The following is a 13,428-nucleotide window of genomic DNA, read 5'->3' as shown; positions in this document are numbered from 1 at the left end:
CTGCTGGGGTATAGCCTCCCATTCTTGCACCAGTGCCCATCAGAGCTCCTGAAGTGTCCTAGGGGTTTGAAGACATGCAGCGATATGTCGACTGAGACCATCCCAGACGTGCTCAATGGGGCTTAGGTCTGGAGAACAGGCAGGCGACTCCATTCGCTTGCTATCTTCTGTTTCAAGGTACACCTCTAAGATGACAGTTTGGTTGGACCATGCGTTATCATCCATCAGGAGGAAGGTGGGACCCACTACACCCTGAAAAGGGAGACATACTGGTGCAAAATGACATCGCAATGCACCTGACCTGTTACAGTTCCTCTGTCAAAGACATGCAGGGGTGTACATGCGCCAATCATAATCCCACCCCGCACCATCAAACCACGACCTCCATACAGGTCCCTTTCAAGGACATTAAGGGGTTGGTATCTGGTTCCTGGTTCACGCCAGATGAAAACGCCAGGCTTCATGGGCTCTCCTGTGACCAGGGGTCAGTGGAATGCATCTTGCAGGTCTCCAGGTGAATAAACCGCGTCTGTTCAGTCATCTGTAGACTGTGTGTCTGGAGACAACAGTTTCAGTGGCTGCAGTAAGGTCCCGAGCAAGGCTACCTGCAGTACTCCATAGCCATCTGCGGGCACTGATTTTGAGATATCGGTCTTCTTGTGGTGTTGCACACCGTGGACGTCCCATACTGTAGTGCCTGGACACGTTTCCTGTCTGCTGGAATCATTGCCACAATCTTGAGATCACACTTTATAGCACAACGAGGGCCCATGCTACGACCTGCTGCTGTGTTTGACCAGCCTCCAGTCGCCCTAGTATTCTACCCCTCATAACGTCATCAATATGTGTTCTTTGAGCCATTATCAACACACAGTCACCATTAGCACTTCTGAAAATGTCTGCACACTTACTCGCTGCACCGTACTCTGACATGCACCAACACACCTCTGCGTATGTGGACTGCTGCCAGCGCCACCGTGCAACGACCACAGGTCAAATGCACTGCATGGTCATACTCCGAGGTTATTTAAACTCGCAAACTGCCCACCAGAGTGTTGTTTCACCACGTGTCAGCATTATCCTTTTTTAGCATGAGTATATATATAGATACTACTACTACTACTACTACTACTACTACTAATAATAATAATAATAATAATAATAATAATAATAATGTTGTGTGGCCCAATTGCCTGGTGCAAGTCTTTCTATTGAATGTCACTTTGGCGACTTCTGTATCCTTAACCTACCACAGTTGTCCACAGGGACCTGCAGTTTATCATGGAATTTGAATCATGTGATGTTTCTGGCACCTCCTCACATCATTGAGAGGTGAAGACTAGGTTAAAACAACGACTGAAAAATACTTGGTTGGACCGAGACGTGATCCTGTTATCTCTAAGTTTTGGCTTCCAGGCACTTGCCTTATGGCTAACCAACATGCCTGACGTTTATCTAGACAGTTCACCTATAGGTTTTAATGAGTGAGTTCGTATCAAAATGTGTGATATAAATCCCCATATCTTTTGATTACATCGACTTAGAAGCTTAAAGTTTTTACACCTCCAGAGAATCATAGATCATAATGTTTGACATAAATTTCAACATGATACCTCTACTTGTTCCTTAGAAAAAGTAGTGTCAACAGGCAGACAGATAGACAAAGAGACAAACAATGAAGTGGTCTTGAAAGAGTGCTGTTGTTACTGATTAAGATATGGAGCCCTAAAATTGGAAATAAAAGGGCACACTGTAACACAGAAACATTCGTTCTTCCCACAGCCCATCTATGACTGGAACCAGAACATACTTTAAAAGAACCCCCTGCCATACAGTTTACAATGACTTGTAGAATATAGGTGAAGACATATATGTACACTCCTGGAAATGGAAAAAAGAACACATTGACACCGGTGTGTCAGACCCACCATACTTGCTCCGGACACTGCGAGAGGGCTGTACAAGCAATGATCACACGCACGGCACAGCGGACACACCAGGAACCGCGGTGTTGGCCGTCGAATGGCGCTAGCTGCGCAGCATTTGTGCACCGCCGCCGTCAGTGTCAGCCAGTTTGCCGTGGCATACGGAGCTCCATCGCAGTCTTTAACACTGGTAGCATGCCGCGACAGCGTGGGCGTGAACCGTATGTGCAGTTGACGGACTTTGAGCGAGGGCGTATAGTGGGCATGCGGGAGGCCGGGTGGACGTACCGCCGAATTGCTCAACACGTGGGGCGTGAGGTCTCCACAGTAAATCGATGTTGTCGCCAGTGGTCGGCGGAAGGTGCACGTGCCCGTCGACCTGGAACCGGACCGCAGCGACGCACAGATGCACGCCAAGACCGTAGGATCCTACGCAGTGCCGTAGGGGACCGCACCGCCACTTCCCAGCAAATTAGGGACACTGTTGCTCCTGGGGTATCGGCGAGGACCATTCGTAACCGTCTCCATGAAGCTGGGCTACGGTCCCGCACACCGTTAGGCCGTCTTCCGCTCACGCCCCAACATCGTGCAGCCCGCCTCCAGTGGTGTCGCGACAGGCGTGAATGGAGGGACGAATGGAGACGTGTCGTCTTCAGCGATGAGAGTCGCTTCTGCCTTGGTGCCAATGATGGTCGTATGCGTGTTTGGTGCCGTGCAGGTGAGCGCCACAATCAGGACTGCATACGACCGAGGCACACAGGGCCAACACCCGGCATCATGGTGTGGGGAGCGATCTCCTACACTGGCCGTACACCACTGGTGATCGTCGAGGGGACACTGAATAGTGCACGGTACATCCAAACCGTCATCGAACCCATCGTTCTACCATTCCTAGACCGGCAAGGGAACTTTCTGTTCCAACAGGACAATGCACGTCCGCATGTATCCCGTGCCACCCAACGTGCTCTAGAAGGTGTAAGTCAACTACCCTGGCCAGCAAGATCTCCGGATCTGTCCCCCATTGAGCATGTTTGGGACTGGATGAAGCGTCGTCTCACGCGGTCTGCACGTCCAGCACGAACGCTGGTCCAACTGAGGCGCCAGGTGGAAATGGCATGGCAAGCCGTTCCACAGGACTACATCCAGCATCTCTACGATCGTCTCCATGGGAGAATAGCAGCCTGCATTGCTGCGAAAGGTGGATATACACTGTACTAGTGCCAACATTGTGCATGCTCTGTTGCCTGTGTCTATGTGCCTGTGGTTCTGTCAGTGTGATCATGTGATGTATCTGACCCCAGGAATGTGTCAATAAAGTTTCCCCTTCCTGGGACAATGAATTCACGGTGTTCTTATTTCAATTTCCAGGAGTGTATAAAATATGTATGAAATGGAAGAGCATGAAGTAATTATGTTTCTAAAGTAATGCACCAAGGAAAAACTCGTTAGAACAAGACGAGAATTTAGCTCCATTAGCAGATACATTTCATTAGCTGTTTACATTTTTATGTTTCTGTCTTATGTACTTCTTGGAAATTATCTATCCATTCTTGTTTTCTGCTTGCAGAGCTGTATTGCTTTGTGAGTGGTGCGCTGACAAGACATCCTTTGAAACAGTACTAAATGCAACAGATTATCCTGAAGCCTACTCATGACATAAATAAAATTGATGTAATGGCAACAAATAGATGTGACCTCCTTGAGGATACCCAAATCGAGATATGTAGCAGTGACCAAGAGACATTTGTAGCAGCTATAATTAGCAAAGTAGAAAGGACAATTAAAACTAGTATAAAAATTTACATGTTCAGTACAGTAGATAAAGAAGCACTAGTGTTGTTCACTTCTCAGCAAGGAACTCACAACATTTAATCCTGGGCAGAAGCATGTAGAGGAGCTATGGCTCAACTTCAAAAGAATAATTGCCCAATCACTGGATATATATGTACGTAGCCGAACAGTTTGTGATGGATTTTCCTTATGAGTAGTATGCAGTGTACAAAATTTTGTTAAACTTTTAGAGAAACAGCAGCTTCTGCACAGTAAGTGTAAAAAACAGTACAGAGCTGTAGATATGAAGTTGCTGAAGGAAACATGGTTGGCCGTCAAAAGGGCAATGCGTGAAGTATCCAGCGACTAACACAGCAAACTCATACCAAACAACTTCTCAGAAAACCTACAGAAATTCTGATCATGAATAAAGATTATCAGTTTCTAGGCCCTCATATGAGGTGCATTCAAGTTCCAAGGCTTCCGATTTTTTTTCTCCGGACTGGAAAGAGATAGAAACATGCGCATTGTTTTAAAATGAGGCCGCGTTCATTGTCAATATGTCCCAGAGATGGCAGCACCGTACGGCAGATGGAATTTTACCGCCAGCGGCGAGAATGAGAACTGTTTTAAATACTTAAAATGGCGACGTTTTCCTTACTTGAACAGTGTGCAATCATTCGTTTTCTGAATTTGTGTGGTGTGAAACTAACTGAAATTCATCGACAGTTGAAGGAGACATGTGGTGATGGAGCTATGGATGTGTCGAAAGTGCGTTTGTGGGTGTGACAGTTTAATGAAGGCAGAACATCGTGTGACAACAAACCGAAACAACCTCGGGCAGGTCTGACAACATGATCGAGAAAGTGGAGAGAATTGTTTTGGGGGATCGCTGAATGACTGTTGAGCAGATCGCCTCCAGAGTTGGCATTTCTGTGGGTTCTGTGCACACAATCCTGCATGACGACCTGAAAATGCGAAAAGTGTCATCCAGGTGGGTGCCACGAATGCTGACGGACGACCACATGGCTGCCCGTGTGGCATGTTGCCAAGCAATGTTGACGCGCAACGACAGCATGAATGGGTCTTTCTTTTCGTCTGTTGTGACAATGGATGAGACGTGGATGCCATTTTTCAATCCAGAAACAAAGCGCCAGTCAGCTCAATGGAAGCACACAGATTCACCGCCACCAAAAAAATTTCGGGTAACCGCCAGTGCTGAAAAAATGATGGTGTTCATGTTCTGGGACAGCTTACCCATTGTGTTCCAAAGGGCACTACGGTAACAGGTGCATCCTATGAAAATTTTTTGAAGAACAAATTCCTTCCTGCACTGCAACAAAAACGTCCAGGAAGGGCTGCGCGTGTGCTGTTTCACCAAGACAACGCACCCGCACATCGAGCTAATGTTACGCAACAGTTTCTTCGTGATAATAACTTTGAAGTGATTCCTCGTGCTCCCTACTCACCTGACCTGGCTCCTAGCGACTTTTGGCTTTTTCCAACAATGAAAGACAATCTCCGTGGCCGCACATTCACCAGCCATGCTGCTATTGCCTCAGCAATTTTCCAGTGGTCAAAACAGACTCCTAAAGAAGCCTTCGCTGCTGCCATGGAATCATGGCGTCAGCGTTGTGAAAAATGTGTACGTCTGCAGAGTGATTACGTCGAGAAGTAACGCCAGTTTCATCGATTTCGGGTGAGGAGTTAATTATAAAAAAAAATCGGAGGCCTTAGAACTTGAATGCACCTCGTAAATAACACAGAAACTGATATTGATGATAGTAAAGCAAAGCAGAAATAGTGAACGCCATTTTCAAATGTTTCTTTACATAAAGAAAGGCAGCACGAGTGACCACATATTTGTTTGATTTGTGGGAGAGTACCACATAAATGCTGAAAAATCTGTACTGACGTATATAGATGCCAAGCATCCTGCAAAAACTTATACAGATTTTGAAAAACCAATATTAAATGACTAGGAACGTGCTACACTCCTTTACGTAATCCTGCCCTAGATGGTGCAAAGTTCAGATTAGAATAATTACAGCACACATAGAAGCATTTAAGCAGTCATTGTTCCCACATTCAATATGTCAATCAAACTGGAGGAGACCCTGATGTGTGGTAAATGTGGAATAACCTCTGCCATCCATTAATCAGTGGTTTGCATAGTATTGATGTAAACATAGGAGTTTTATTTGCTGGAAAATAAATGTTGAAACCTCCACATATAATACTTTTTATTTTTATAATTTGCTTTCATAGAATTGTATTAATAGCCTGAATAAAGTCTTCCAAGGATTCCAACTGTGTTAGGAATTTTAAGTGTGTACTAATTGTCAACTGTTATGACAGTCTATACAGTCCTTACATTCATTTGATATTTACACGCTCTTGGGATAATGCCACTTATGCCTGAAGTGACATTCAGTGCCTTGTTGAGTCTCAGATTTTATTGGATGATTCTCCAAGTTCTACAGTGACATTATTCAACCGAACTTTTAGTCAGTGGTTTGTGATATTGTGAAACTCATTCATTAAGTGATGACAATCTATGCTTTATAGTAGGGAAGAGTGAAATTAGTGGGTGGAGGGGCAAGTGTAGGAGGCACTCCCACTCCACCTCTTCAGCGTACTTCCCTCACTCATTCTCACTGCACATCTCAGTCACCACGAGTCAGAAGCCTTCTGCCCATGCATACTGAACTGGTCTCGGAAAACTATGCCATCAGACATTGCTGTCTGTATGCTCAATGCATTACATGGTTCTTACTTAAAATGATATGATACCCTAAATCAGCAGATAGCACATTCTAATAATGATTTTAGAATTGTATAGAGACAGTGACTTGGTTTAAATGATTTATTATGGAATTAAAACTAAAACTAAAAGTCAATTAAATACTTCGGAAATGCTGTAGTGGAACGGCAGCATCTCCGTACTAATGTGGTCTCTTGTGTTTTAGAATATATATTACAGTCAAACACATTATTACTACTCTTCTGTTAAATTATAAAGCTACATTGTTTTTGATAATGGCTAAACATTTAAACATTCCTTAACTTTGTATTTTAGTTTTAACCTCGGTGCAAAGCAGAAAACACGGGTCTTCTGCTCCACACAAGTAAAACCGATAAATTTACCACCAGAGACAGTTCTTGCAGCTGTTCTGTTTCATGTTGATTTTTTTTTTTTTTTTGGGGGGGGGGGGGGGAGTGAGAGGAAGGGAATTTGAGAGGAAAGGGAAAGGGAGCCAAGAGAGGGAACAGCAGTCACAGCTTTGGGGAAGGGATGGAACAAACACAACATTTAATACAATTTATTGCTCTGTAATTGTCCTGCTCTGAAGATTCACTACCGAAGGAACCATTTAAAGCTATAACAATGCTTTCAGTGAACTTTCCTTGGATGCATTTCTTCATAAAGTAATTTTCTTGCAAAATTCCAGTGTGGTCTATGCACTTAATTCAGTTTTGCACCATGCCACCATCAGTTGATTCCTTAAGTAAATTCTGCACATCTTTCTTTCTGAATGTACAGTTTCTTTATGTGACCTTTGTTTTCAGTAGGGCTCACACATTTATATGGGTAAGTATTAGCAGTAGTAAGGGGTCGGTCCCACAACCATGTGGCTCATTTCTGCTGCTAAACTGCCAAGTTCCTAATGACTATCAAGCTGCTTGTGGTGCTTGAATTCCCCCAACTTTTCCACTTTTACGTAGTGACCTCAAACTGAAATACTGCTCTCTTCTGGCCACTGTGCATTTTCTTTCTTCTCTGTACTTGAATTAGGAATTTCTCCTTTTTTCTTGAATGATTACTGGCAATATCCATAACAGTCACCCACAGTTCTTTTAAACCATGTAATAAATCTAAAAACCAGTGCTTAATTAGGTGACTATTCATTTCTTCAGGATAATCAATGGAATTGCGGTATGTATATATTAGCTATGCACTTTTGATAAAGCTATGTTCAGGTGATCCAGCAGACAACTTTGTCATGTAGGTTTTGCTTCTTATGATACTATCTGGACAGCATTCATGGTGGAAACAACACTGTGGAAATAGTGTGAGCTTACAGTCATGGACCATGCCAAACCATGCTGAAGACTTCTCATTGGCACTTAGAACTGGAGAGAAGGCGAGAGGAGGGAGAAATGACCTACCCCGCTCAGCTGCCACTTTTGCTGCTCCCTAGTATAGTATAAGGGGTATTGTTAGTGATGTTTCTGACAATATTCTCAGCTGCAAATTTGCAGTATAGGAGTTTTCAGTGGGAAGGGATAATATCTGCAGAAAAGTAAACTTTTAATTTTCTCTCATTGTCATTTATATCTGTGAAAAGAATTATTGTTGTGTCGTGTAAATCTTATTATATTTTGGATTTAAAGTGTGTGTTGCAAAATTATGAGTTTCTTTGCTTATTATGAAACACCAAGTTCTCATAAAGAAACGTCTCTTGTTAGTTTTCAGACATACTGCTGTACACAAACCGGAGTGTTGTTCCAAGTATACAATTCAGAGTACATGGCCAGATGCCTCTGAGAGGGGTAATGGTGGAAGAATCACCAGAAAATAAAATGGGAGCAAACTACTGTTTCACTATATATGGAGGAAATCGGTAAGTAGAGTGCACAGAATGAAGAACAGGCTTTGAAGAAAAGTTGATTCTGTTGCTGGCACAAGATTTTTGCATTTTTTTTTATTTATAGTTTTTCTTTAAGGTTTCAGTGAAACCACTCTCAGTTCCGAAATTCAGAAATCTCATTTCAGTGATTTTAATTACCTTCCTGCAGTTATTTTTACGAGAGTAGAAAGATTAAACATTCCATTAAATATGGCACCCCAACTTCCATCACAAATAGAATCCCTTGGCCTCTAATATCTGGAACAGCAAACTGCCTCCAGGTATTTTTCAATTCACCAATATTCTACTCCCAGCTTGGAGAACTAACCCAAACAAACCAAAAAGGCTGTTGTGACAACATTATATCTGAAAACAAAGAAGCTGTAACTTACCAAACGAAAGCGTTGGTATGTTGATAGAGACAATAAAAACAATAAAAAACACACACACAAATTTCAAGCTTTCGCAACCCAAGGCCTTTACAAATGTCTGCTTGTGTCTGTATATGTGCGGATGGATATGTGCGGATGGATATGGGTTGCGAAAGCTTGAATTTTGTGTGTGTGTTATATATATTGAATTTTGTGTGTATGTGTGTGTTTGTTTGAAACACACAAATATTCAAGCTTTCTTGTTTGGTAAGTTAAAGCATCTTTGTTTTTTATATTTTTCCCACGTGAGTTGCGAAAGCATGAATATTTGTGTGTGTGTTAGTGTGTTTTTTATTTTATTGAGTCTATCAACATACCAGCTTTCTTGTTTGGTAATTTATATATATATATATATATATATATAGAAAGAAATATTCCACATGGGAAAAATATATTAAAAACAAAGATTCCATGACTTACCAAACGGGAAAGCGCTGGTAGATAGGCACAATAAAAAAACACAAACTCACACACAAAATTTCGAGCTTCTACAGCCCCCAGTTGCTTCGTCAGGAAAGAGGAAAGGAGAGGGAAAGATGAAAGGATGTGGGTTTTAAGGGAGAGGGTAAGGAGTCATTTCAATCCCGGGAGCGGAAAGACTTACCTTAGGGGGAAAAAAGGACAGGTATACACTCGCGCACACACACACACACACACACATATCCATCCAAACATATACAGACACAAGCAGACATATTTAAAGACAAAGAGTTTGGGCAGAGATGTCAGTCGAGGTGGAAGTGAAGAGGCAAAGAGGTTGTTGAATGACAGGTGATGTATGAGTGGCGGCAACTTGAAATTAGCGGAGATTGAGGCCTGGTGGATAACGGGAAGAGAGGATATATTGAAGGGCAAGTTCCCATCTCCGGAGTTCGGATAGGTTGGTGTTAGTGGGAAGTATCCAGATAACCCGGACGGTGTAACACTGTGCCAAGATGTGCTGGCCGTGCACCAAGGCATGTTTAGCCACAGAGTGATCCTCATTACCAACAAACACTGTCTGCCTGTGTCCATTCATGCGAGTGGACAGTTTGTTGCTGGTCATTCCCACATAGAAAGCATCACAGTGTAGGCAGGTCAGTTGGTAAATCACATGGGTGCTTTCACATGTGGCTCTGCCTTTGATCATGTACACCTTCCGGGTTACAGAACTGGAGTAGGTGGTGGTGGGAGGGTGCATGGGACAGGTTTTACACCGGGGGCGGTTACAAGGGTAGGAGCCAGAGGGTAGGGAAGGTGGTTTGGGGATTTCATAGGGACGAACCAAGAGGTTACGAAGGTTAGGTGGACGGCGGAAAGACACTCTTGGTGGAGTGGGGAGGGTTTCATGAAGGATGGATCTCATTTCGGGGCAGGATTTGAGGAAGTCATATCCCTGCTGGAGAGCCACATTCAGAGTCTGATCCAGTCCCGGAAAGTATCCTGTCACAAGTGGGGCACTTTTGTGGTTCTTCTGTGGGAGGTTTTGGGTTTGAGGAGATGAGGAAGTGGCTCTGGTTATTTGCTTCTGTACCAGGTCGGGAGGGTAGTTGCGGGATGCGAAAGCTGTTTTCAGGTTGTTGGTGTAATGGTTCAGGGATTCAGGACTGGAGCAGATTCGTTTGCCACGAAGGCCTAGGCTGTAGGGAAGGGACTGTTTGATATGGAATGGGTGGCAACTGTCATAATGGAGGTACTGTTGCTTGTTGGTGGGTTTGATGTGGACGGATGTGTGAAGCTGGCCATTGGACAGATGGAGGTCAACGTCAAGGAAAGTGGCATTAGGACCAGGTGAATCGGATGGAACCAAAGGAGTTGAGGTTGGAGAGGAAATTCTGGAGTTCTTCTTCACTGTGAGTCCAGATCATGAAAATGTCATCAATAAATCTGTACCAAACTTTGGGTTGGCAGGCTCGGGTAACCAAGAAGGCTTCCTCTAAGCGACCCATAAATAGGTTGGCATACGAGGGGGCCATCCTGGTACCCATGGCTGTTCCCTTTAATTGTTGGTATGTCTGGCCTTCAAAAGTGAAGAAGTTGTGAGTCAGGATGAAGCTGGCTAAGGTGATGAGGAAAGAGGTTTTAGGCAGGGTGGCAGGTGATCGGCGTGAAAGGAAGTGCTCCATTGCAGCGAGGCCCTGGACGTGTGGGATATTTGTGTATAGGGAAGTGGCATCAATGGTTACAAGGATGGTTTCCGGGGGTAACAGACTGGGTAAGGATTCCAGGCATTCGAGAAAGTGGTTGGTGTCTTTGATGAAGGATGGGAGACTGCATGCAATGGGTTGAAGTTGTTGATCTACGTAGGCAGAGATACGTTCTGTGGGGCCTTGGTAACCAGCTACAATGGGGCGGCCGGGATGTTTGGGTTTGTGAATATTAGGAAGTAGGTAGAAGGTAGGAGTGCGAGGTGTCGGTGGGGTCAGGTGGTTAATGGAGTCAGGTGAAAGGTTTTGTAGGGAGCCTAAGGTTCTGAAGATTCCTTGAAGCTCCGCCTGGACATCAGGAATGGGATTACCTTGGCAAACTTTGTATGTAGTGTTGTCTGAAAGCTGACGCAGTCCCTCAGCCACATACTCCCGACGATCAAGTACCACGGTCGTGGAACCCTTGTCAGCCAGAAGAATGATGATGGATCAGTCAGCTTTCAGATCACGGATAGCCTGGGCTTCGGCTGTGGTGATGTTGGGAGTAGGATTAAGGTTTTTCAAGAATGATTGAGAGGCAAGGCTGGAAGTGAGAAATTCCTGTCTGTGGTGAATCAAAATGCAGCTATCATTTTCAAACAAACAGAACCTGAATGCATCTGCAAATGCTACCTGATGCCATTCGTGTCCCCGGTGACATTGTTCCATATACATTTGCCGTCAAGCATGTTTCTGCACATTGTCAAAGGCAGATGGAGAAATGGATGAGGCACACAAAACCCATGCTGTAATAAACAGTGATGGATAGTGTGCGATGTGCTACACAGTTCCACTGCTGCACCAGAGCTGAGGAGGATGCAGATCTGTTTGCAATGCCATTGAGATGAGTTTGTTGATCTTCTCAGGGGCTGGTCTGGTTGGTGTGACCTGGCCCACCTTGTCGTGTTCTGCGGTCTACCATGAACCATTCTGCACACATCTGTTGCACTGCTGAAATACTTCGTCTCACATGAGCAGCAATTTCCCGGACGGATGCATCACATTCTCTCATGCCAATAATAATGCCCCCTCTTTCAGACTCACCGATTTGATGGTACAGTTCGCACATATGTCTGTGTGGCATCCTGCACATCTGCTCAAGTCACCCTGATCCATTATCTTTGGTTTATAGTGACAATGAGAACTGCAGGCCTGTAGGTGGTGTTGCAATGTGATATCAATGTTGATCTTGAATCCGCAGGTCAATATGATTCAGATACTAATCGTTTCTACTAATGTACATGTCCTGTGAATATGAACGTCCTATCTCTAGTTGTTCAAGGTATTCTCCTTTTTCTGAACAAGAGTGTATTTCCAACCTGATGGACCTGCAACTGTTCTGCAGCAAGTTTTACATCTTGTGTTTAGTTGTAAATGTCCATAGTTTACATCCTATTTTGAAAACAGGGTGTATACTGAACACAACTGGAAAACCTGATGTGTAGTAGAGCTTTAAACAACCTTGAAATATAATTACAAAAATTAAGTTTATAACACAATTATCTTTTTGATTTACAGCCTTCATTGAAACTTTCTTAATTGAATTAGATTGGAGTCAAGAGTGCAGAAGATATACAAATACTGATTAAGGGAAAGCTTTATTATTAAACTACAGCCATAATTGCTATTTCTGATGCCAGGTAGCTATTTTTGAATTAATTCATTCATCTGAAATATTTGTAGTCCATTCCATGGAGCACTTCTGAGCATGCAAAGTTCACTACTAGCAGAGTCTGGATGGCATACGTTGGCCAGTGCACTGTGACCAGTTTTTGTTCAAAGCACTGGGCGAGTTCACTCGTTTGTTCGGAAGGGGAGGCCAGTATTGTTTCCTGCTTTCAGCCAGTGGCTAAGTGCTGCGATGACGGATCGAAGCACATGCCATGCATTCTTTCTCAAACAGTTTTACAGAAACTATTCAGTAAAAATTACATTTTTGCATTACTTATAGCTTTAATACATCAGCTTCCTCATATTTCATAAATGGTTTGAGGTACTGAAATGAGATTTTGGCCTATGATAACACACAAAGAGAGAAGTATTTTGTCATATGGTTATTATGCAAAACTTCATTATCTACCATGTTATTCCACTAACTACAAACTTTTTCAATGAAAGAATGTAAAGGGCCACTGATAGCTGGTTAAATGATAAATGGTGTGGGTTTTGGAACAGTAAAAGACATTACACATTTGTTTTTGTACTGAGGATATGATTTTCATAAGCTATTGATCTTAGTTTTTGTCAGTTCCTCACATAATAAATCACAGTTTCAAAACTCCCCCACAGTTGCATCTGCACAACATGTTAGTGAGGTGGTGATGTGTAAACTCTGCTTTGTTTTGGAAAAAGAAGCCAACTTTATTGAATTGTTGGTTTTACTCAAAACTTTTTGAATGGTCACCATACAAGTGTGGGTGTTGAGGGACTCCACTTAATATTTACAAAAAACCATAAGTATAAGCTTCAGTTTGGAATGGCACTTTCGCTCCAGCACTTGGCATTT

At 43.4% G+C, this 13,428-nt stretch overlaps 1 protein-coding gene across 1 annotated transcript in view; it reads left to right on the top strand.

The window, feature by feature from the left end:
* Nucleotides 1-13,428, top strand: part of LOC126162648 (FERM, ARHGEF and pleckstrin domain-containing protein 1) — a 707,909-nt gene that overhangs the window by 673,108 nt on the left and 21,373 nt on the right. The window contains exon 19 of the mRNA XM_049919284.1: nucleotides 8,166-8,320. Coding sequence (XP_049775241.1) covers nucleotides 8,166-8,320 — 155 coding nt within the window. The remainder of the gene's footprint in view (nucleotides 1-8,165; nucleotides 8,321-13,428) is intronic.

This window comes from Schistocerca cancellata, chromosome 2, assembly GCF_023864275.1.
Source record: "Schistocerca cancellata isolate TAMUIC-IGC-003103 chromosome 2, iqSchCanc2.1, whole genome shotgun sequence".
In the NCBI taxonomy this organism is placed as follows: Eukaryota; Metazoa; Arthropoda; class Insecta; order Orthoptera; family Acrididae; genus Schistocerca; species Schistocerca cancellata.
The sequence above is the reverse complement of the archived record's forward strand: the minus strand, read 5'-3'. Positions and strand labels throughout refer to the sequence as shown.